At 51.6% G+C, this 23531-nt stretch overlaps 9 protein-coding genes across 9 annotated transcripts; 4 read left to right on the top strand and 5 right to left on the bottom strand.

Annotated features, from left to right (window-relative positions):
• Positions 1-281: 281 nt before the first annotated feature.
• Positions 282-2222, bottom strand: JN550_005218 (uncharacterized protein; the record flags this gene model as incomplete). The annotated part of the gene is made up of 1 exon (XM_049316821.1): positions 282-2222. The coding sequence occupies one exon, from the start codon at positions 2220-2222 to the stop codon at positions 282-284; it is 1941 nt and encodes a 646-aa protein (XP_049172634.1).
• Positions 2223-5312: 3090 nt separating this feature from the next.
• On the top strand, positions 5313-5642 carry JN550_005217 (uncharacterized protein; the record flags this gene model as incomplete). The annotated part of the gene is made up of 2 exons (XM_049316820.1): positions 5313-5538; positions 5599-5642. 2 exons carry the CDS (start codon positions 5313-5315, stop codon positions 5640-5642), a joined length of 270 nt encoding a protein of 89 aa, XP_049172633.1.
• Positions 5643-8364: 2722 nt separating this feature from the next.
• JN550_005216 (uncharacterized protein) lies at positions 8365-11892 on the bottom strand (the record flags this gene model as incomplete). Its single annotated transcript, XM_049316819.1, has 6 exons — positions 8365-8793; positions 8858-8945; positions 9496-10180; positions 10231-11362; positions 11451-11646; positions 11792-11892. 6 exons carry the CDS (start codon positions 11890-11892, stop codon positions 8365-8367), a joined length of 2631 nt encoding a protein of 876 aa, XP_049172632.1.
• Positions 11893-12339: 447 nt separating this feature from the next.
• JN550_005215 (uncharacterized protein) lies at positions 12340-13938 on the top strand (the record flags this gene model as incomplete). Its single annotated transcript, XM_049316818.1, has 3 exons — positions 12340-12790; positions 12841-13563; positions 13616-13938. The coding sequence occupies 3 exons, from the start codon at positions 12340-12342 to the stop codon at positions 13936-13938; spliced, it is 1497 nt and encodes a 498-aa protein (XP_049172631.1).
• Positions 13939-14851: 913 nt separating this feature from the next.
• Positions 14852-15376, top strand: JN550_005214 (uncharacterized protein; the record flags this gene model as incomplete). The annotated part of the gene is made up of 1 exon (XM_049316817.1): positions 14852-15376. One exon carries the CDS (start codon positions 14852-14854, stop codon positions 15374-15376), a length of 525 nt encoding a protein of 174 aa, XP_049172630.1.
• A 174-nt stretch (positions 15377-15550) lies between these two features.
• On the bottom strand, positions 15551-16262 carry JN550_005213 (uncharacterized protein; the record flags this gene model as incomplete). The annotated part of the gene is made up of 2 exons (XM_049316815.1): positions 15551-15689; positions 15739-16262. The coding sequence occupies 2 exons, from the start codon at positions 16260-16262 to the stop codon at positions 15551-15553; spliced, it is 663 nt and encodes a 220-aa protein (XP_049172629.1).
• Positions 16263-17235: 973 nt separating this feature from the next.
• JN550_005212 (uncharacterized protein) lies at positions 17236-18846 on the bottom strand (the record flags this gene model as incomplete). Its single annotated transcript, XM_049316814.1, has 2 exons — positions 17236-18571; positions 18638-18846. 2 exons carry the CDS (start codon positions 18844-18846, stop codon positions 17236-17238), a joined length of 1545 nt encoding a protein of 514 aa, XP_049172628.1.
• Positions 18847-19398: 552 nt separating this feature from the next.
• On the top strand, positions 19399-20939 carry JN550_005211 (uncharacterized protein; the record flags this gene model as incomplete). The annotated part of the gene is made up of 2 exons (XM_049316813.1): positions 19399-19715; positions 19775-20939. 2 exons carry the CDS (start codon positions 19399-19401, stop codon positions 20937-20939), a joined length of 1482 nt encoding a protein of 493 aa, XP_049172627.1.
• Positions 20940-21617: 678 nt separating this feature from the next.
• On the bottom strand, positions 21618-22967 carry JN550_005210 (uncharacterized protein; the record flags this gene model as incomplete). The annotated part of the gene is made up of 1 exon (XM_049316812.1): positions 21618-22967. One exon carries the CDS (start codon positions 22965-22967, stop codon positions 21618-21620), a length of 1350 nt encoding a protein of 449 aa, XP_049172626.1.
• Positions 22968-23531: the final 564 nt, after the last annotated feature.

The following is a 23531-nucleotide window of genomic DNA, read 5'->3' as shown; positions in this document are numbered from 1 at the left end:
ACAATTTTAAAGGGAGATTGCTGGTCACACTGCGTTACGCGGCCTTAAGGAGCGCCGTAGGAGACCGACAGGTTGAGCTACTTACCAAAGAGATAGATCATATTCGCGAGCACTGATGCAAGGCTCAAGTACTTCATAGTTTGCTTTTAGATTATCTAATGACGAGCTATATAAAATGCTACCAATGATAGCACTATCTCCTACACCATATGTGCTAATATGCTGTATATAGCATAATTCTTTCATCGAATCATGAAGCAAAAGCCCTATACACCACAGGCTTAGGAGGTTGTGATAAAAAGACCAATAGGGCAGGGGTTGTAGTCCTGGAAAAATCGCAGACTCGTGTCGCCGCTAGAGCCATCGGCGATCTTGACGCTCAGAGCGCCACCAGCAGGGCAGGCGAAAGATGAGATATCGTACGCATTGCCAGGTGACACAGTGAATTGACCGATATAAGAAGCCACGGACGGGGCGTTAGCATCAGTGGTGCCTTTGTCAGCTGTAGAGCTAAGCTTGGAAAAGTCGAGAACACCAGAGCCCGAGAAGGTGTAGGATGATGTCTCGAGCGTGCTCTGCTCGGGAAACAGGAAGATTAGATTGCAAGTCTTTCCCTCATCTGTGGATGGAATGTTGAAATTGAAAATAGTGGAGCGAGTAGAGCTGACATCGCCGTAGAATGAGGTCCCATTGGCAACATTGGGACTCGTGCTGTCAATTGGGATAATAAGAGCAGGTAGATTAAATTCTCCAGCATTCACCACGTCGCCAGGGCACGATTCCGGGATATTAACTGAACTGGGGGATGGTACAGATACAGTCGGCTGAGTAGCTGTCGTAGGCGCACCCGAAGTCCCAGTTGCAGGCTGGGTAGTAATGGGAGAAAGGGTGATGGGACTGTAAGTTTTCGAATGATTGGATTGGCTGGGCGAGATGGGTCCAGAGCTACCTCCTAGAGAACCCGTTGGATAAACTGGGGCATTAGCGGTACCAGAGGACTCGCCAGCAGTAGGATATCCGGGTGTGCCACCACCCTCTCCAGGCGAAGTTGAGGGATAGCTGGGAATGGTTGTGGTGCCGGTAGGATGGCCAGAGGTTGGGTTTTCAGGTGTTCCACCACCACCCACTGGAGAGCTTGACGGGTAACCTGGGTTAGTGGTGTCGCCAGTGGGTCGGCCAGGTACGCTCAAGGATGCGGAATTTAATGCCGACCCGTCAGGTAACGACGTGCCCGGGGTTGCGGTCCCGGAAGCAGGAACTGAACCTGGGATAGTAGCGGCACCAGAAGTGCATTCAGCTGGGCAACTAGTCACCACGCTCAAGTCACAACTAGTAACAGTCAACCATGTGGTTGAATATATAGTTGAAACCAAGCCGCTCTGACTTTCGAGGGGCTGGGTGGCTGTGGGCGTCTGAACTGGAAGTTCCGATGACGAACCAGTCTCTGATTCATTGGGTTTCGTGCCAGTGGCAGTCCCGGTAGCGTATCCAGGTGAGGATTCCGTGTGAGAACCTCCTGGGGGAGCTGTCTCAGTCTCCGACTCTGATGGTGCTGTACCAGAAGCTGTTCCAGTAAGATAGCTAGGTGAGTTGCCAGCACCAGGAGTGGTCTGCATACCCATACCCGAAGAGCCAGGATACGTCCTAGTAGCAGAGCCGATCGGATATGAGGTAGAACCTGTGACTGTGCTGCCTACACCATGCGATGACCCCGTAGCAGACCCGGGGGGAGGAAGTGATTCCGTGGCGGAAGCAGCACCCGTAGAACTGGCACCAGAGCAGTCGGATGGAGAGCAGCCATCGGCTGTCAACGTGATTTCTGCACAGTTGGCGCCCTGATCTGGTTGCAGATAAACATTGACAATATCGCCCTCCCCAGTTGCGCATTCATAGAACGTGGTCTGACCATTGAACGACACACTGCCATCACAACCAATCTGGAAACCGGTCTCCGGAACCTGGCCGACGTCACACTGTAAGACAGTAGTCGGAGGGGTCCACCAACAGCCACGCCCTTGAGCATCCGTGAGGGTTGAATCGATGAGTGTGAAGGCACTCGGAGCCAAGCTGCTGCCGGCGCGAGTCTGGCCGCTGCTGTGCTGACCTACGGGATAGGATACGGAACCCTCGGTGTGCAAAGTCAACGAGCAGCCGGCCTGTCGCACGGCGAGGGCGTGAGCTCCACCGACGGCGGCAGCGAGCATGGGCAGCTTTCCAGCCATGTTGTCAGTTTGAAGTAACGAATGAATAGGATCTGCAGTCGTACGATGCAGGCCGCGACTAACTTGAACTTTCAACGATAGCTCTTTGCGGACAAAGTCATATATGGGTATGGCAGGGTTTCCACGCCCTCTTCCGAAGATTCCGCTTGTTCTCCAGCGGTTTCGTCATCGCAAACGTCAGATCACCAATATTCTGCCTTGGTTATTGCGGGTTAGGTCGTTCTTGCAACATGGAAGCCCCGAGCGATCGAAGCTCCTATAGTGGCGATGTGGAAAGCCGAAGTAAGGCATTCTCCAGAGTATACCCCACAGGAGGTGAAGTTAAAGTTTATAGAGTTAGACACTCGGGTCACCGAGACGTAACAGAAATGCTTGGTCACTAGCAGGTCTTCCAATCACGGTATCGTGGGCAGAGCTGCCACGCAGGAACGTGGAGATCGATGGGCCAGCGTGGAGTATCGGCGCGTCTGCGGGGTTTCCACCATGGTACACTTGGAAATATCCGATCGTGACTTCAGAAATGACTCGCTCTCTGGCAAGTCTGGCCAGAACTCTCCCAGAGGATCGCAATGCTAAGGCGGTGCAGCGGGGTTTGGTCAGACATACGTTCCGTATCCGGGAAGCAAGATACTGGATGGGTATATGGTAAGATCGCTTTGCTCTACAATCCTGCTGTCCGACTCCAAGCTGCTGGGAACAACATCAGCGAACAGCATCGGTTCATAGGCGATTGAGACGACCGGGGACCTGGCAGGAAGTTATCCTACTACTAAGGTAGCCGGTTCAAAGGCCTACGGAACGCTTTGCAACTACCGTCACTGGCACTCCAAGCTTCGTCAATCAGCCTTACGCTTTTGAAAGCTGCGCGGACTAGCTTCCAGCAATGGCTTGCAAGGCTCGTGCTGGTCGAGAGTTTGGGATCAGCTCGGGAATGGTGTGCTTGGCGCTTGTACTCTGGGTTGGTAACTTAGTCGAAGCAAGCCTTTGAGTGCAGCCCGCCCCAGCAGCTGGGCCATCTGAGACCCATGGAAGGCTCAGTAATCAAAACCGGACGAGGCACGCAGGACATGGCCAGCTGGAGGGCGTTCAAGTCCCAACCCGTTCATGGCCAGACCATGTCTGATCCCATCCCATGTCGGCGCGTTTCTTGTTTCGAGTTGCTTCGCAGGGGCTTTGACAAGTCGGGTTTACATAACTTTCCAGGCAGCCTACAGACGGCCAAGGCTTGAAGGGAATCTGGGGGTTCACACTCCTCAGGCCCCTCATCTCACTGCCCCAAGACCCGCACCAGCTAGTTGAGGTATCCACCCTTCGGACCCGTACCTGGCGATCGACTTCCCACCTCCTCCACTGCTGTTCCTAACTTGCGCAGCCTCCTGAATCGCGGCCACGCAACAGTCTTTGGGTGTGGACCGAAGATCGAAGCTAAACTTACGGCTTCCTTCTGTGCTCTTCGCAGGCGTCATGTTCCCTTTTTAGTGACACAAACCGCGCATCGTTTTTTTGTGTGGTGCCGTGAGGAACCCAGCCTGGGTTCCACGACAGTCCCGATCAACCGTCATGGGGCTACGACGCTTGGGCAGATCCATGACGAACAGTCTGTGGTACGAGTTACAAAGCACGCCAATCATGGTTGATTGAGATCGCAACATGCACAAGCAATGTAGGCACGAGTCAATGATTTGCAAAGGGTGAAACGTCCTGCCGCCCCCAAACGCGTGCCGATCCTCGCGGGCACTAAATGGCATACAGAGGAGCCAGGTCGCTCGACGCCCTGGCGCCTATGAGAATCGAGTTCTATAGAGTTCTTAAACATCCCGGGGGCTTCTCACCAGCTCGAATCAATTAGGGCTGGGCCGCTTCTATATTTGGCAGTGCGTACGATTTAGCCGTGACGTGGGACTGGTGTATTCTTTTCTAGGAGGACCCACCGTCCGTTACCACATTATCTACTACAATTTCTTGGTCTTGCTATCATGCGTGGTCTACACCCAGCGCTGAAAAGAGTTACAAAGACACCAGAAAAGGGGGAGGAACGGGAAAGGGGAGACTTATTCTTCACGAGTTTATTACATGAACAGGCGTCCTTCCAATACAATGCCGTTTGGACTCGAGCACAAGGCACATGCTAGGCAATGTCCGGCTGGTCTTACATCGCATTACGTAGCTTATCCCAAGAATAGACCGCAGCAACTTCAAGTTGATAGGCTGTTTCGCCAATTCAATAAACAATGATTTGCAGTCTTACCTTTACCCTCAGTATAAATGGAACACAACTGTGTAATGCTGAGGTCACAACGACCAGCAACAAGATCCCATTCGTGATCATCCATCGTCCTTGGATAGATCCTCAGCTAATCAGCTGTGAACTTCGTTCTGTGCGTTGTGCTTACTCCGTCGTACAAACAATCCTTTCGCCACTAAAATGGAATATCAACGCGGCCGCATTTGCAGCGATTGGCACAAAGTAGTACTATGGAGTGAAACAGAGTCTCTCCCTGTGCGCGTCGTTCGACGTATTTTCAGCTCGCCGCTCCTACTTACTACAGGGCTAGTATTGGTCAGCGTATTTTAGACAGCCCAGTCATCATCTATGATCCGACGAAACATCAATCAAGATCGTCGTATCCCTGTCGCTACTTTGGTTAAGGTCTGACAAGGCATGATCCTAAGTAAAAGAGGATTTGATTATGCACGACAGAATGAATAGTAGAGACGAATCATGGGCGATATGAACGGGCTCGGTCTATAATGGAGGACTGCAGTGTGCGACCTTGGCTGAGGAGTCGACAATTTAGTCGACAATCGATGGCATGTAGATCGGGTGCTACCACCTTCACACACGGGGAGGTGACGCACGCTGAAGATCGACGAGGCGAAAAGACCTTGGAGATAGGATACTGAAATCTTGACACCAGATGGGACGCGGGGCGAACTACAGATCAGTAGGGAGTTCTATAGGAAGAAAATCTATAAAAGGGGGTTGTAAACCCCATCCAGGTCGACATCCTCTCGTCCCGTTTCAATTAAATACCTCAACAGGAACAAAATATCGAACATTTTACTCCAGACAACCACGAAATCGCCAAAATGCTTTTCAAGACCACCACCATCCTTTCCGCTGCTGCTGCTCTCTTCGCCAGCCAGGCCATGGCCGCCGCTGTCCCGGAGGGTCAGGATCTGTCTCCTAGAGATGCTCTGATTGCCACAAACCCCGTTGCGGCATGCAATTGCCCCAACAACTGCTCTCACAAGGCTGGCTCTGGTTGCAAATACAAGGCTGGCACCTCCACTGACGGATCGACCGTATCTGGGAGTAAGTAAATCTTGGAGGAAATAATAGTTACGAAATCCAGCTAACCACAAATCCATACAGAATGCGCTGACCAGGGTGGCCAGCTGGTCTGTGTGCCCAAATAAGACGGAACCACCAGGTCAGAACACCGAGCACGTAATACTCAGGCGAATATCACTGAGTGGTAGCACGAAGGTCTGGAGATAAAGCTCCAGGAACATGTCAGAGCGCGGGACTTTCATCAAGTCGTTTCAATAGGTCAGGCTATCTAACGAATAAACACTCGTTTTGCCCCGAAATAATTCCTGAATGGTGAAAAACAGTGATAAAATTGATCCTAGAAGTAACGGTAGGTCGCCAGAGATATCAATGTCGCTGAACTGGCCAATAATTTCCGTGAATTTTCAAATTTTCTGGAGGGTTTTGCCGAAGTCCTCAGCTGCTATGTCAACACACCCTATATCTTGTAAGAAAACTACGAGAGACTTAAGCCCAGGTTTATCCTAGCCTCTTTCAACGAAAACTACTTGAGACCATACGGTGGTGACTTACTGTGTCAGAGAAAAGTGAGGCCAGGTACGATCATGGAGGTGTAATACGGGTGGTATTACGAGAGACTGAATCTTACCCTTCTACCAGGTAAATGGATACGATTGGGGACATATATCGGAGCCCCTGAGATTCCCCACCGAACCTCCTATAAGACTAAAACATCGCCGTAACATTCTGTAGCACTACTGTGAAGAGAGTTTTGATTGACGAGTTATATTGCCTTTACATAATGATTTGGAAGATTGTGTTAAAGCGTGCTCTCGCTCTTACAATCCACGATCCACAACCGAATGATGCACGAAAAAATGCGTAATGTCGAGCTTGCTTAAGTTTTGTCAAACTGTGGTTAAGCTCCCTCTCATACCGCATCTCGTCAAAGCCCTCCACTTCCGTCAAGTTATTGCTTGAGCTGAACAATGGTACAGGCTGTAAAACCGAGCCCCTGAAACTGGCAAACCCTATTCCACATCCAAACAATGTAATTTAGGATATCATAGTCCAAACTCTTCCTCATGATATTGTACTTCTCTCTCCATGGACTAATGATTGTTTCCATCCTTGAATTTGAGATGCATGTCGTCTATTGTCTTGTTCTGGCCACGTTCACGCGTGTAAACCCATTCGTGCCCATATATCTTGATCTTCCATCGGCCCCAGCCGACATGAACATCGACCTTTCCACTCCTCGAAGTACCTTGGGCTTCGGCATATTTCACAACGTCCCATTCCTGACACTCACGATCTCCCCCACCTTCACCGTCTCGAGGTCGGGACTTGGAACCAGCTTGAGGAGTTTGGTCACTGCCTAGGGCACTTATTAGCATCGCTCTGAAGGGCAGAAAGCAAGGTACGGCGTCAAAAGGGCAATACCTGATAATCCTTCCATCGTCGAGGCTTTACCGTGGCTCACAACTCTTGCTGTCTCTGCGATAGGCTGGCTTTGCTCTCCAGTAACTCTCGGCAATTTTCGGTTATTGTCTCACAGCACCATGAATGGCACGCGTTGCTTGAGCTTGCACGCCGCGCAACTCCAGGAGACCTAGATATGATAACGGGATATAAAGATGATCCATTTCTTTCCGTAGGGTACGCCAGGATATTGTGATGTGCAGCAATATCTCACCGTCAGCATCATGCAGATTTCCCCGCTCAGCCGCATGGACGTCCAACGTCATTCGATCTCTTGCGGGCTTCTCCACATAGTCCTTGTGAAACATAAAAAACTCAAGCCTGAAAAACTGAGTGCTAACTATTACGCACCCGGTCCTGGACGGCGACATCAGTCAATCCAGGAGCCTATGCTACAATCGCTCGGCACGAGACCATACCTAAGCCATAAAACAGATGTCATCTCTGAGTGGACATTATGCTTACATCCTAATTCCCTTGGCCCTTCAGACCGTGTAAACCCGAAACAATGCCAATTCACTACTGAATATTGTTTTTAAGACGGGTACCACACCCATTGGTGCAGTTCACCAGTGTATTTGCAATAGGCACTATGTTGAGCGGGCTGCTACAATCTCCTTGTACCCTGGTCCATAGTCGACCGTTCACCAAATTGTCGCAGAATCCCATTGCGTCTTGCTAACGGAAGGATTCTGCAATCATACAACAACTTACAAACTCAACTCGTGGCTACAAAATACCCTGAACTTCCCCCGAGGCGCATCCTAGCAGTACAGCTGAGCTGCCGGTCTTCCTGTCATCCTCAAGGTCTGCTAGCCCTTCCGCATATTGCAAGCTTTGGTATCTACCCGTGGGTTGGATTTAATTGACAGTCCCGTCGATATGAATATCTCCAACCAGGTGGAGATTTTTCACACGACCTTCTTTGCCCAAGCCACTGCTTATCACCCCGCTGCTTGATTTGCCCTTGTCTTTGCCTGGACGGGGAAGAGGAAGATCAGGGCTCAGACAGTATTCCAGGACTGTCGGCCAAGAAAAAGAACACTATAAGACCTTTCCGCCAAACCTGCAGCGAGGTAGCCTCAGCCTCATCTCCTCTAGCAGATCGGAGGCATGTTGAACTGGACTCCAGCTGAGCCGAAACCCTACGGCTAGTATCTGGCCTGCGCCTCGTTCTTGAGGCGATATGTACGGGTCTCAAGCCTTCGTTGGCTTCGATCTGTTTCCTGGCCTGACTTGACGCTGTATAGTTGCATGCTGAGACGCGCTGGGCATGACCATCGGGTAGAGTGATGCAGTGTTTATGATCTTTGCCAGATTGTGGAGTGGCTGTCAATGTATCGTGCAGTGAAATCCGTACATACTTCTGTTGTCGCCTGCACGTGCTCACTCCTTGGTCTTAGGTGGCTTTGTTGGTGGGAGCTCGGTAGTCGGTCGTCCGCGAAGCTGGTTGCGTAGCTCTTCGGTAAAGTATCTAACGAAGCCGTCTCGGCGCGGGGCTTCCGCCGTCGCCTTACCCTTCGTCAGCAGATCGTCGGGCCAGTGGCCATGCCTGATGTCTTCGACCTTTCGATGGATTTGCCGCACGCCACGGTGGAACAAAGGGGATCTAAGAAGTGCCTGCTCGGAAAGATCAGCCATGTGGATGACGTCGCGGCAGCTGGACAGGATCGTGGCGTACTCGAGTGATGAAATGCTCCTGCATTTGTCTGTTAGTAGATAGCGCGCAGCTGTAGGAAGGCCTTGGGATGACGAACCGCTGAATGCAGGAGAAATGTCAGTGGGTTGACCATGTTGCCGCCGGCGATCTGGGTCCTGGGCTACACGAGCAAAGACTCCGAGGCAGGTAATGGAGGGAGGCCAGAGTCAACGAACTTACGCTGTGTCCGGAAATATCGGTGTTGCGGGTGCGCGTTGAGTGGCAAAAGAGCTGCTCTGCAGTCGCCTTGGCACCACCTGGTCGCCAACTGTCCGCGGGGATACCTCAGTCCATATCATAGCATAGCACACCATACCATACCCTACCATACTACACTTGACAACTCCTCGGAGGACATTGTGAAGCGACGACAATCACTCGAACTGCCCATCAGGATCAAATATACTCCGTGGGAAGTTTGTTGTGGACTCCGTGCTGTACTTGAAGCATCCTTTTGCCCATTCCGTTGGCTTGCTCTAGTTGTTGTCCTGTAAACTCATTTGCTCTAGTACCGCAACTTTCAAGTATACCTGTAGGCGTGGCTGGATTGGCAACGCAATTTTGCAACAGTCAAAACATCAGAGCAAGTAAGTAAATGGACTCTGTGCCAGCTGGGCAAAAGAAGAAATAGCACAGAAGTACTAAAGCCGGAATGAGCCCATGAATCGTTATCGTGATAGGCTATATGAGGGTATCATTCTTCAGTATCATGCTTTTCCCGGCTCCCCGTCGCATTACGATTTCCGAGTCATAATTTCGGAATTGAGAGACATCAAAATTAAAAAAAAACCAAAGGGAAAGTCGTGGCACATGCTCACTCCATGAAAGCCCCCCAGTTCTGCTGCTGCCAGTCAAACCAATTGGCAGAAGTCCCAAAGTCCAAATTACCCTGGATTGCCGCATCCACCGCACCCATGTTGAAATTCGGGTCTATGTGCCCCCAAACATCAATCTCGGGCGCCATTGCAAGTACAGACATGTCTCCACTATCCAGCGTCATTGATGCTGTCGTCGGTGGGACGCCTCGTGGTGTTGCACTGAAGACCAATAACTGTGTCTCTGGCTGCGGGTCGCTACCCTCCCTTACGCTGTTCTCGCCAGAACCGGTCTCCTGCGCTATGGACGCAGCGGCCTTGTCCATCTCCTGCAATACCTGCTCCGCCATGGCACCCATGGTCTTCGCGCACCAGAAAGTCTCCCCGAGCCTAAGAAGCAGCTTGGTGTTCTCCCCAAAAGCGCGGCGTCCTCGCTGCCTGAACATAGGTATCTGACTGTATCGCATCTTGCGGTACCCGACGCTTAGGCTGAGAGAAATAGCGTATGGGATGATGGGCATGTAAGATAGCTCTCGGGTGAATTCGTTCTGGACAAGCTCCGTAATACGGTCCGCCGACAGTGACCGTCTACTGTTTGTAGCTCGTGAAGGTAGGGCCGACCTGCTACCTCCTTGGGGGAACCGACAGGAGAGTATAGCTACCGCGTGGTAAAAAACTTCAATAGTTGCTAGGCCTCGTTTAGCATTTGTAACAAAAGAGCCATTGCGTATCACTTACCAAGGAGCGGGTTGGGAACCTTTGTGGCGCCGGCTTCCACAATGAGCTGTTCCAGTATAGGCATATCAATGTACAGCGGCTCTTCGTGGAGTTTCTGAGTGGGGCGATATAGGCTGAAGACTTCATCTAGCAGCCGAGTGATCATCAGGAACAACCGAAATGGTGGCTCTTGCTTTCGGATGCATTCGTCGAAGTCCCATCCCACGTCTCTCTCGTGAATGATAGAGGCTCTGCCATATATTGCGGCGTTGAGACGGTCGAGAGCCCAGGTACAGAGGAAAAGAGTCCGAATCTGGCTCACGTCACTGTTTGTCTCGTCCATTGGTATGTGAAAACCCAAAGTGATCAGCTGATGGGCTGCCTTGGCAAAAACGGCTGTAGGTAAATCGGCTTCTTCTGGGCACGTCGGCTGCATGTACATGGAGTAGAGCAGTCGGACGCGAATCAGCAGAGCGCGGTCCTGAATCAAGCCCGAGTCAATCGTCGCATGGATGGCCGTCGACAGATGGGTGGTATACTCTGAGCGGCTGAGAAGCCGTCCGTATGGTTTCAACCTCAGGTGGGGTGTAGATTCCACGTTGATGGCCGCCGCAAGGCAGATGACCTGCCTGATGACAATGGCCGACGGTGACATTTCCGGGCCATTGGTGAGATCGAAACTGATGACAGGGAAGAGTGGGTCAGCCTTCTCAAAATACAGGTCTCTCAGAGTCTGCCATTCTCGATTGGGAGGAACGCAGGGGAGACACTGCGTGTGCACATAATGTTGCAGAACCTGTAGCATCGTTTGCGACGGCCCTGGAAGAGACGGGGCCGATGTGGGCTGCGGCCTGGCATTTTGGGTGTTCTGTGACTGCCAGACGCCGATGCCTCCCCGGACCGAAGTGTCTCGGTTTGAGTTGGGACTGGTAGCCTCGATGAACAGATGTTCCGGGTTCAGGTCGCCGACAAAGCGACTTGTAGGCCGGCCCTCCGGGGGCGGCACAGCAATGTGAAGCCGAGTGTCAACTGGTGACACCTTCGGCGTTTCCATCGACGCGGAGCTGTATGGACCAGACTTGGTCGGAGATACCGAATCCTGGAAAGACGCATTGTCCTCGGGGGCAAAACTATATTCATGGACACATCGCTTCTGCGGGCACGAGTTAGCGGCGCCAGACACTGGTATACATGTGTATATATATATACCGAAGTATACATATATTCTGGCGGTATTATACCTTGCGCTTGCGGCAAGCGATGCAGGCGTGCGCAACCTGCTTTCGCTTGAGTGGCAGGCCAGTCGCGTCAGACTCAACAAACTTGACCATGACCACGAGTTCCCGAAAGGGGGGAGGGCGCGGGAGGCGCTGAGGTCCCAACGCCGTCAGGTCAGGGGATCGTCCAGAGGAGCCCTTGGAGCCCGTCCGCGAGGAACTGGGGACTGTGACTACGTCAGCCGTGAGAGCCACTAACTCGCTCAGCTATGACAATCTCACCAGGGCGCTGGGCTGTGGGCAAACTGGGCAACTGGGCACTCGGATCGGCCTCTGACGGAAGCTCTTAGTGCTTCTGTTGCTACCTGAACACGGCAAAGCTGGGGGTGGGCAGGTGGAGGGAGGACGGGGCGAAACTCCATCCGTTCTCGAAAAGTGGAGGCGCTGCCCCGAAACCTAGCCACATGTGGAATCTCCGCCGCCGCGCTGGACTTAGCGGGCATCTCCGCAATGTCCACCCGCCATCTCGGGGCCACGCAGTGCCATTATGGCCACCCGGGTCGCAGGCGAACCCCCGCCCTCCGCATCCTGCCATGCGGGCCTCGATCAGCACAGTCAGGACACTGCCGAGTGGTGTAGTTGTTGCATAATTCCCAACTGCAACTGGCGAGTTAATGATCTGATTGTGTGCGTGTCTAGCGCGGTGCTGCCCAAAGGGGCTCCTCCGTGTTTTGTTCACGATATAAGTTCGTACAACGTAACACTCGTGTAGCATTCAAGCGCCCCAAATCAGCAGTGCTTTGCGAGCTCACGGCGTCAAGATCAACGCCTATTGGCCATCCTCACTCGCGTGATCCTATTGTTCAGATCTGTTATTTGAGACGACGTCCACTGTTCGGTGCTTATCCTCAGTATGGCCTTGACAGCACTGAGGAGACTCGGCCCCCAGTTGATCCACGCGAGAGGTATAGCCATGTCAGCAACGCAGACCCAGACTCAAGCCAAGAGAGAAGGGGATATATCCGACTCCTTTGCCTCGCTATCTGGCACAGCCAAGGAGCCTTTGCCCCAACGTTTCCTAGAGCTGAAGCAGAAGCTTACTCGGGGCCACGAGCAAGCCGTGACAGACAGCTGGAAGCGACTATTGCTGCAGCTCAAGATTGAAAATGACATCGTAGCCAGAGAGGGATTTAATGTCGTCCCGTCTATCGAATTCAAGACTCTCGACACGGACCTCGCAGTCCTGCGAAATGAAATCAAGAAAAGGGGCGTCGCCGTGATTCGCGGCGTCATCCCCGAAGACGATGCGCGCCAATACAAGGCGGAGCTGGAAGACTATATCAACGCGAATCCTTCCACAAAAGGTATGTCCGAAACGCAGACCCTAACAACCGCACGTCCTGACTAGTTGCAGCTTTCCCACAGACCGACCCTCAAGTCTTTGAGCTGTACTGGTCGGCACCACAGCTCAAGGCAAGAGCACACCCAAATCTATTAAAAGCCCAGACGGCCCTCATGAGCCTGTGGCACCTCTCAAACCCTGAAAGTGACATTTCCATCTCGCAGCCTCTCTCGTATGCTGATCGCCTTCGGATCCGTCAGCCCGGAGATGCAAAGTTTGCTTTAGGTCCTCACATGGACGGCGGTAGCGTTGAGCGATGGGAACACAATGGCTATGGTCTGGGCAACGTCTATGATAGGGTCTTCGAGGGGCAGTGGGAGAAGTACGATCCCTGGGATGCCAGTACCCGTGTCTCTGCGGTGATGGACAATTATAATGGCCTGGGAGCCTGCTCAATGTTCCGCATGTTTCAGGGTTGGCTCAGCATGAGCCGAACTGGGCCTTACGAAGGGACTTTGCAAGTCAACCCGCTCTTGCGCCTTTCAACTTCCTACTTACTATTGCGGCCATTCTTTCAACCCATCAAGTCTGCCAAGGATGCCTCATACTCAGAGTTCCTGAGCGACGGCAACTGGGAGTTCTGCGGTGACAAGATGACGAGTGAGCTCCATGGCGCTACTCCAGGCTACGGGCAAGAGCTGAATGATGCATTGCACCCTCATCTCGAGCTCGAAAAAGCCATGGTACATGTGCCGCAGGTGAAGCCCGGTGATTTTGTTGTTTGGCATTGCGACAGTAAGTTACCCAGGGCGACTAATGATGGGACGTAATGCTAATTGCTCTACAGCAATACACGCAGTCGACAAGGTTCACATGGGCAAGGCACATTCCAGCGTGCTTTACATCCCCGTCTGCCCGGTCACCGAGAATAATGCGAAGTATCTCAAGAGACAAAGAGAGGCCTTCGTTGCTGGGACACCAGGGCCAGACTTTCCTGGCGGTCAAGGAGAGAGTCAGCACCTCAACCGGTGTGAGCTCGGCTTCCTTCAGAGACACACGGATACTCGAGGACTACGGGCTGCTGGATTCGAGAGACTTGTGCCCAGTGATACAGATCCGATCGGGTCAAAGAAGGTTACTGAGAAGGCCAACGCCATTCTCGGGTACTAAACAGATCACACTGATTTCAGAGCGCTGCGCTCATCGACTTGAACTCTGAACAGATGGTAACGGGATGGGCTGGTACCAATAACGACGGAGGCGCAAGAGCTGCAGTGGTCAGGGACCATTTACCGGGAAGAATGTCGACTGCATTGTCCCAATGACAAATTGTGGATATTGGTCAGACGTCGAGTAGTTGTCAAGCAGGCTTTTCACCGGGAGAGACAGTGGGGAAAACTTTACTCCGCGGGGGAATTTGATAAGCACTTACGCCAGCAGGGATGAAAGCGGCTCTGCCCGCCGCTAGAAAAACGCCAACACTGTCGCCATAGGTTTGGTAACACTTAACCTCCACAATGCATAGGTACCTGCATATCTGTACTGAAGCGCTGCTACCCAATAGCCACCTATAGTCAGGTTGTCTGACACCTCGACGCCGTTGTTTGTCCTGTCTTGCTCGGCATTTCCCACATTATCTTGAGGAGGACAATATGTATAGACATCCCTGGCCTTTAGTTCTGTCTACTAGGCTAGTAACTAGCTTGATTTAACGCCATTTGTCAGCGGAGTAGGACACGTCTCAATCCCGGTCCACGAGTGATTAGAAATGCATCTCCTCATCCCTCCGATGACAAATGTCTCACAAGATTTCGGTTATACCTTGGCTGTCCATTGGTCCAAAGGCAGTCTCAAGTTTTACCTACTCAACTAGATGAAATGAAGGGGCAAGGCTTGTGCGCGGTGGCAGGCGGGCAGGTGCCACTAGCTCCGATGTTTGGAGAGAGCTTCGACCCATCGTATGAACCTATGTATAAAAGCGATTGCCCGGCCTGTCTTGGCTTCTCTTTCTCTACGACTCAATCAATTCTCCCGCAGCTGCATAATTATCTTAGAACTACCAGTTCTTTACCAAACCTTGATCATGGCTACTCTCTACGATATTAGCTTCCCAGTAATCATCAAAGTGCTCAGGACCACCGTTTCTGTTCTCACGAAGGGCGAGGAATATGCGAATCAGAACGGCATTTCGACCAAGGAACTTCTCACCGCCCGCATATATGATGACATGCTTCCGCTCACAACACAAGTCCTTATCCTTGTCAAGCTGTCCAGGCAAGCGATTAAAACGCTGACTGGTGCTACACCTGCGGAGGTCCAGTTTGAGGACAAACCCCTGGAGGAGCTGTTCACATTATTGGACGACACCCTGAAGGACTTGTCAGCTGTTGAAAAGCGATCCGTTGATGAAATGGAAGGAACAGATGTCAACTTTCCAATGGGCGCCAAAACAATGAAGTCTACAGCACCGGATTACATTCGCGGATTCATAGTTCCCAACATGTATTTCCACCTTAGCATCACGTATGCACTTCTACGGAAGCAGGGCGTTCCACTGGGGAAGAGGGACTATCTGAGTGAATTCGCTCAAAACCTCGTGGAAGTTTAAGGGCACCAGTCAGGGACTCTGCAGGACCACCATTCCCGGTCAGATTTAAGGGTTTGCAAAGTATAATTAAAATCAATGATCATTGTAACAAAAGAGTGTTCCAGCCGTTGCCGTTCTATACCGTCTATACTGTCTATCGCCGTCAATTTCTAGTCGCCTGATAAAGGCACCAGTTTAACCGCTGCACAAGGTGAAAACGAGGTCGCGGGACTCAGCAGTGGCTACGGTAGGGTCGGGAGTGTTGCATGGAGCACCGCAGCTATAGTAAACCTCGTGCGGGCAGAACGCGCCAGGGGCACAATGCTGGACAGGACTAGTAGGATTCAGCATCTTTGTCTAATAATAATCGGAGTAGAACTTACCACTGGTTTCCAACGCACCCGGCCCGGACACCCCCTGAATGGCCGGGGCATCGGCTAGCATCTTGGCCCTTGGCACAGTTTACCCACGAGATATCGTAGTAGACCTTGCTCTCTTGAGGAGCTAGCGTATATTCAAGTTGCGTCTGCTTGCAGTCCCAAATGTTTGGTGCGCATGCTGGGATGATGCCGTTGTTCCTTTCCTTAGTTACTTTCATGCTGACACCACCCACCCTAGGAGAATACATGCGTTCGGTGTATTGTCCTCCATTAGCACGGAGCTCATGTACAGCCGAGGTCTTGTCGACGCTCACAGACCACAGATACATGGGTACATTGCACTTGTTGACCACTGTAGCACGGCCAGGTGCCGCAGCCACACCAACCGAACCGGCAGAGACATCCAGAGAAGAAGTCTCGTTAGTGATGCGAGCGCCAGGAAGTTGTTCTTCGATTGATGAGTCCTGCGCAGATGCGAAGCCTGCGGCAAGCAAGATAAACAACGAGAGGAACCGCGTAGAGCGCATTTTGAATCAAGATGTTAAGAATAAGTGTTTAAGTATTTCTAGGAGAATGTTCTCAATTATTTTTGAATGGTGATAAGATGACCTAACTCGACAACTCGGGCGGATCGAATATGTTTTATACTCGTTCAAGTCGTCCCAACTACTATCTCTTGTTCTTTTGTTGAGTGAACAAGTAGCAAATGTTTCTATTTCTGGAGTTACTGCATGACTATACACGGCCTCGAGGGATCTCCCCCGTTCACGTGCTGCAACCTGGCACTATGTTTCAGTCGAAGAGATGTAAGTCACATAGTGTCAGTATTCTCCGTGATGGTCACCTGTTTAGGGTCTGCTATCTGTTGAGGTGGCTGCAAGGGGGCGTTCGCATCACTGCCGCGGTTATATTAAGCAAGGCTCCGGCTTGAGGACTCACGACCGTATCTCATCAGGAATGAACAGCTGAGATAGATGACAAGAGGGCTTAGAAACATGTTCCTGAGTCAGCTTGACTTTTTTCTAGCATCGTATGCGCAGCAATCCTATCAGCAGTTAATACAAGTAGTCACGTGTTGGCGAGTTATGAACACACGGCTGATTGGCAAAGGAGCGCTTGGTGGCTGAGTTACAATCACGCTGACAATTCGTTGCTCGGGTATTATTGCGAATCCATGCGCCACAACGGTACATGTGCTGCTACTAAGCCGGCCGCATTGTGGTGGCCCATGAAATCTTGGTCGATGGCAATCATCATTGGGTCTCACACTGAATAAGCAGCCCGTTCTCGGCTTTGTTTCTCTTAGGTCGACTTTTTTTTCCCTCCTGAATGGGGATCAGCGGTTCATGTGGAAGCCTTCCGAGCAATCAAGGGAGAAACGAATGCGGCAGAACAGTTGGTTGGAAGTTGAATTCACTGCAGCGCAAATTGAGGAAACGTCTGGATCTTCGGGCTGCTGCAAAGACTATGGGTAATGATGGCACGACCCTCGTGCTGCAACTATGAGCTACGCTGATCCATAATGACACCGGCCGGATCTTTTGTAACGTTGTCGCCCCAATCAGCAATCCACCCGTGATCCGCAAGGTAGATTTTCCAAGCTGCGTCGTCATCGTCAAGCTGTCGGGAGACTTCAGGCACCACAAAGAAAGCGATTAAGGCGCCGAGAACAGCAAAGCCAGAGCCAATGAGAAATGCCACCTGATCACCTTTTGCGGAGTCATTGGTGTAGGCCTTCAGTATCGCCGTGAAGACCTGAGTTCCAATAGCAGCCCCGGCCTTGGAGAAAGCAGAAATGAGACCCATCATTTGTCCTCGTATCGAGGTAGGGAAGCACTCAGAGGCCACAAGAACCACGGTGCTACCTGGTCCTACTTCACCCAGCGTGAGGAAGACGCCATATAATACAACGAAGAGAGCGAAATTTTGCTGGATAGGCCAAATGGCGCCTCCGAGGACGAAGCCTAGAATCGCTTGTAAAGTAAATCCCAGTGCCATTGTCTTGCGGCGTCCGATCTTGTCGGACAGATAGCCGCCCAGAAAAGGGCCTGGCAGGTAGAAGCAGTTGATAACAACACCCCATCCCAAATTCTTTATCAGACTATCTCCAGCATTGGTTCTTGATATAATGGTGGAGCTGAAGATGCCAAACGGAATCGAGATCCAGTTGTAAAGAAACCACGTTGCAGCGCCTCCAATGAACGGTCGCCAGTATCGTTTGAAGGCGAGCAAGTACGGGGTACGCTGCTTGCGCATCGACGACTTGCGGTATGCCGTAGAAACGGCCATGCGCATACGGAACCAAAATATCACAACGGGAGGCACGAGGCCAAGTGCGAACGAAGTCCTCCAGACGATGTCGTAGTGTTCTTCCTTCTGGCCTACGCATAAAAGTAGCAACAGCGGGACCAGTCCACCCCAAACATACCCAAGAGAGGCAGACAGATCAGCGAGCATTGCAAACATGAAGCCTCGACGCTTTCGCATAGTGCCGTTTTCATCGGTGGCCTCTGCAGCACCGGCGCCAGAAACCGGGTATTCGCCTCCTGCTCCCACTCCGGCGATGCCTCTGGCGATGATCATCATCCAGAACAGCCCGGTTGGGTCCGTACCGTTCGCTGCCGCAGACAAGACAATTCCAAGAACCAGGAGGATCGTCGTGGCCACAGCGCCAGTCTTCCGACCTAGTTGGTCCACCACAACACCAAACAGCAACATCCCAACGATCATCCCGATCAGGAAAGCATTACTGAGGCGCTGGTAGATTGACGTGGTCAGGGCATCAGGATACAGAATCGCCAGGAGCAATTCAACATTGCCGATGACCGCAGCATTGCTGTTCAATTCTTGTCAGCGCGCCGACTCTCATGCCTCACCATCTCTGAAGCATGGGGAGCCTTACTATCCATCAGAGCCTATCGCCAGACCAGAAAATAAAACCATCAACCAAACTGAGAGCTTGCTGTAATATGTCTTCACCTGTTGTTCCGCCAGGGCGATCTCCACATCCCCTGGACCCATAGTCACTTGGTGAGCATCCTTTTTCTCGTCTGAGACGCGGCCAACCCCTAAAGATTTGTGTTGTGGGCCAGTCGCAAGCTCCCGATCCATCGTGGAAGCCATCACTGCGATGTGGGATCGAGTGTCCAAGTAGTAGACTTTCACCCGCCGGAGTTGAGTGAGTACGGACGAAACATGACGGGGGCCTGAGGTTGCGCGTCAATATCGTTATCACCTCCCATTCAACAGCGGAAACCGGCATAGCCCTTGGCGCACTAGAGATATGATGTTGATAGCCGGGGTGTTCTACACAAGAAGATCGGGGTAGTACTGCCCGAACGATGCTAGGCGACCCACAGTCGGGTTGCGCCCGAAGCTCCGGAGCCGGTACTTCGGATTCCCTCCGCTCCTTGAAGTTGGAGATTGCCGCCGGCAATCGGATGCAGTTGGGCCACCTCCCCTCGTTGGCTGTTTTAACCCTAGCCTGCATGCTGAAACGTTGCACGGGCTGCATGAAATCTTCATCAGTAGAGCTGTGTCAATCTTGCTCCTCGGTATCTCTCTATTGGCTGACTATCATTTGAGGTGACGCATCTCTACATCTCAGTGGCCGAAACTGTGTATGAGCACGCACACGCTCCCTCAAATACGAAGTTGGGTGTGATGGGCTATCAAGAGTTCCCAACGGCACCCCTGCCGTCCCGCAGAAGTCCCAGAGCTCCCGGCATCGTCGTCGGCTTGGGATTTCTAGCGGCCATATGGCTCTGCTTCCGCACACTTTTCACGGTGAGCGACAGAACGCCAAATGTTGCGAAAGTACAACAGTGCTCCATTGAAAATCTCCACGCCGACTTGTCATTCCTGGACGCCGCACGTCCTATCAGTTCAGATGAGTTCCTGCAGCGTCGCGACCGGCTCGCCCAAGCTTTGTACACCAACAAGGTCGACGCCTTCGTCTTAGAGCCAGGATACACTTTTCAGTGGGTCAAAACCATGCATCCTCTTGATCTAGTTGTCTCTCCTGCTCACGGAATGTCAGATACTATGGAAATATATCACAGTATGACTGGGAGCCTTGGGAGCCTGAGGAGCGACCCTTCCTGATGCTCGTTCTTCCGGAAGTCAATGAGTCAGGAGATATCACGGCAAAGACAGCCTTCCTGTCGCCTCACTTTGAGGAGGGACGCGTTCGTATGCTGGGAATTCCGTCGCGGGATGCCGAGCTGGATATTGTTATCTGGGAGGAGCATTGGAATCCCTACTCTACGCTCCTCGATTCTGGACTTTTCTCCAGCAGGTCACCAAAACTTATGATGGACGAGGAGATTCGAGACTATATTGTGCGTGGTCTCGATTCCGTTGGATTCGAGACTGTTGGATTGAGCCCCGAGGCCGAGTTGGTCCGACAAATCAAAAGCCCAGCTGAAGTCGAGTTGCTGCGGGCTGTGAATACGGGGACTGTCGTTGCAGTCAGGGCTATGAGACCTTGCCTGGTACCAGGCCTTACTGAAAACGAGGTGACGAGCATACTAGATAACTCACTACTCTCGATTGGTTTCGGGCTCTTCTTCAACATTGTGCTGTTCGAGGAGCACGGCGCCCTGCCACATGGCGGATTCGTCACTGGCGGTAAGAAGGCCACCCCAGACAGCATGATCGTCATTGACGTCGGCGCGCACTATCTGGGTTATTCTTCCGACATTTGTCGCAGTTTTTTCATTGACCAGCCGAAAACTGCCAGTGCCTCCATACTCTCAATTTTCAAATCGATCACGGTTTTGGGCGACACGGAGAGATTAGCTGAACCCGTCAGCTCCCAGCAATCGAAGCTTCTTGCCGAGAAATACAAAGTCTGGGATATCGTGCTTGAAGCCCAGACGGCTGCAGCAGATGCCTTCAGACCAAATAACACGGCGGCAAGCGTTGATATCGCAGCTCGGAAAGTCATCGAGGACGCAGGTTATGGGTACGGATTCACCCATCGACTCGGTCATGGAATTGGCATCAAGGCTCACGAGTCGCCATATCTCAACAAATGGAACAAGGGAGTCCTTTTACAAACTGGAATGACTTTTACAAATGAGCCGGGCATCTATCTTGAAGGGAAATTTGGTGTTCGTCACGAAGATATCTACCTAGTCAAGGAAGACGGTGAGGCAGAACTCCTCACAGGTGTCAGGGCCAAAGGGCCATACGAGCCGTGAGCAGGCAAAAACATCTCAGTCACGCGATATAGTGTGGCAAAGCATGCCACTTCGCATCAAATATTTCGGACCACAAACGAACCTTGTCCGTCTGCTGCTGCTTTGAACCAGACATTAAAAGATGGAGAGCATGACTGATGTCATGTATTGTGAAAAAGACCTGTGAATCAATACAGCGCATTGATAATAGCACTTGAATCCTCAAAGTTGCCCCAAAGGCTCCTCGAGCATGGATAACAAGATTCAGGTCTGCTTCCCGTTGTCCTGTTCATTACCGGCCCGGGATGAGTCCGCCACGACTATAGTCAACAAGCTTATGGCTACCATCACGTTGTAACACCCACGGGGCATCCACTATTCAATACATCGACCATTGATGTAACCAAATGGAGATGTTAAATACACAAGTAAGGTGCACAGTAGGAATGTTGATTCCAAGGACTGAATGTTGGCCCCCTTTCCACGGGGTCGGACTAAGTGGGTGTGTATATTGAATTGAACAGGAACTGGCTACATTGCAACATCGAAAGGATCATCTGGGGAATTGGCATGGATTATTTAACATATTCTTGAATGTAACGAGCGGCTGGCGCTTAGTTTGACTAATACAAGAAAGAATTGAAACTAAATTAATATCAAGTGGATTCTTTTCAATTAGTAGGTACATGGCATGGTAATTTAGCAGTAGCTGCTGTTAGTCGCGGTGGTAATAACACCGGCATTGATCAAGTCAACGTAGCTCCAGTAGTCCCTCTGCGTACCCTCGCCATCAACCGCGCTTGTGGAATACGACACTGCGGTCCAGAAAGTGCCACCAGAAACATACTTCTGCCATGCGTATCGCTGTGTGTCGAACATGGTCTTGCGATAATCTAGGCTGTTGTTGTACATGACCTGGAGTGACCACTCGCCGATGAACACTGGGAACTTAGTCTCCTCAGCGAGGTAGGAAGCCTGTCCACAGATGGCGTACGACACGTACTTCGAATACGTGCCGGCAGCGGCAAAGTAGTAGACATGGGAGTCGATAACAAGGTTGTGCGAGCTGTCAAACAGAGGTGCCCAGAAGGATGCGCCCTTGAAATTGTCCTGGAGCATGACTGGAATGCGCTTGTCCACGGCCTCAACCCTCTCCAATACGCCGTCCATATACTTGATGACCCAGTTGGTAGCGTTGTCGGAAAGACCTGCGGACGAACCAAAATTTGACAAGTCGTCGCTAGCTTCATTGATAGGGGCAATGGTGAAAGCGTTCATGTGGCCGCTCTCTTGAATAAAGTGAAGCATGGAGTCAATGGCTTGCCAGCTGTACTCGAGCAGGGTCTCGTTGTAGAACCATGCATCGTGCATAAACCCCTCGCCAATGTCGAGATTGTTAACGCCACCGGGCAAGGAGTGCAGGCCGATGATGATGTGCATGCCGTAATTCTCGATAGCATACGTGGTAATCTCACGAAGATAGTGGAGCTGGTTGCCTCGGTATAACTTCGTCTCTGGGTATACAACCCAAGGTGTATACGTGGTAGGGATACGCAGAGTATTGACACCCACGCTGGCCAATGCATCAATGGTGGACTTGTTAAGGAAAGATTCGTATCGTTCCTCGAGGATTGAACCACAGGCATCTCCGAGAGCCTCGCACAGGCTCCACTCGTCCGAAGTAGCAGCAGCAGCATCACCCAAGCTGTTCCACCAGATCGGGTCGTGGGTCTTCTCCTTCTCTAGCCAACCTCCAAGGTTGGCACCGTTAGCCTTGAATAGAGTCCAGTCGACGAAATCTTGGTGAGGTAAGACACCCTTTGGCCAGCAAATTTTGTGAGAATGGCGTTCGTGGCTGTCGGGCTGAGGGGTGACATCAAAGGGGTTCATTTGCTGATAGTCAACAGTCGGACCGGCGTTCGAGACTCTTGCCGAGTGCTCTTCTGTCCCGGAGGCCAAAACCTGGTCGAAGCCAGCAGTTGAATGAGTAGGGATAGCATTTGCTGCGCCGATGAGGACAACAGCATTGAGGCTTGCTGAAAAGCGCATGTTGTAACGAGTGTACGTTCCCGAAGCAAATTAAAGAGCGGATAACCAGAAGTGTAGAATGCAAGACCTTGTGGTTTGGAAGGGTGTGGTGGGCTCAGGTTTTATTAAATTGCCACGGGAAATCATTCAGAACTCAGCGGTGTGTATATTGCCTTGTAAACAACGTATAAGCTAGTCTAGACTCCAGCTGTGATTTAAACCCCGTAGGTCTTGTAAGGATGATCCTGGCCCGGTATCGCAGGGCCTGGAGCTGCCAATGAGTTCAACTCCCGACATCATGGCAGGGCCGGTCGGCAGGCCCGATGTCAGGATCTGAAGAACCAGCAGATCTCCGCATCCTGCTTTCAGATCGATCATTGTCCCTGTTACTTACAAAAGCCAGATATTGAGTTCAATATACCAGTCTTGGTATCTTCAATGACATATCCTCCCGCTAATCAGATCTGGCCCGTCCTCTACAACACAACTGGGGAATGTGTGTTGCATACTTGCGAGCGGCAAACGTCCGCCATATGGAGTATACCGAAAGATCATCCAACCTCGCAAGAGGGTCTTCGAGGAACT

Source organism: Neoarthrinium moseri (genome assembly GCF_022829205.1).
Source record: "Neoarthrinium moseri strain CBS 164.80 chromosome Unknown scaffold16_Wmoseri_CBS_16480, whole genome shotgun sequence".
Taxonomy (NCBI): domain Eukaryota; kingdom Fungi; phylum Ascomycota; class Sordariomycetes; order Amphisphaeriales; family Apiosporaceae; genus Neoarthrinium; species Neoarthrinium moseri.
The sequence above is the reverse complement of the archived record's forward strand: the minus strand, read 5'-3'. Positions and strand labels throughout refer to the sequence as shown.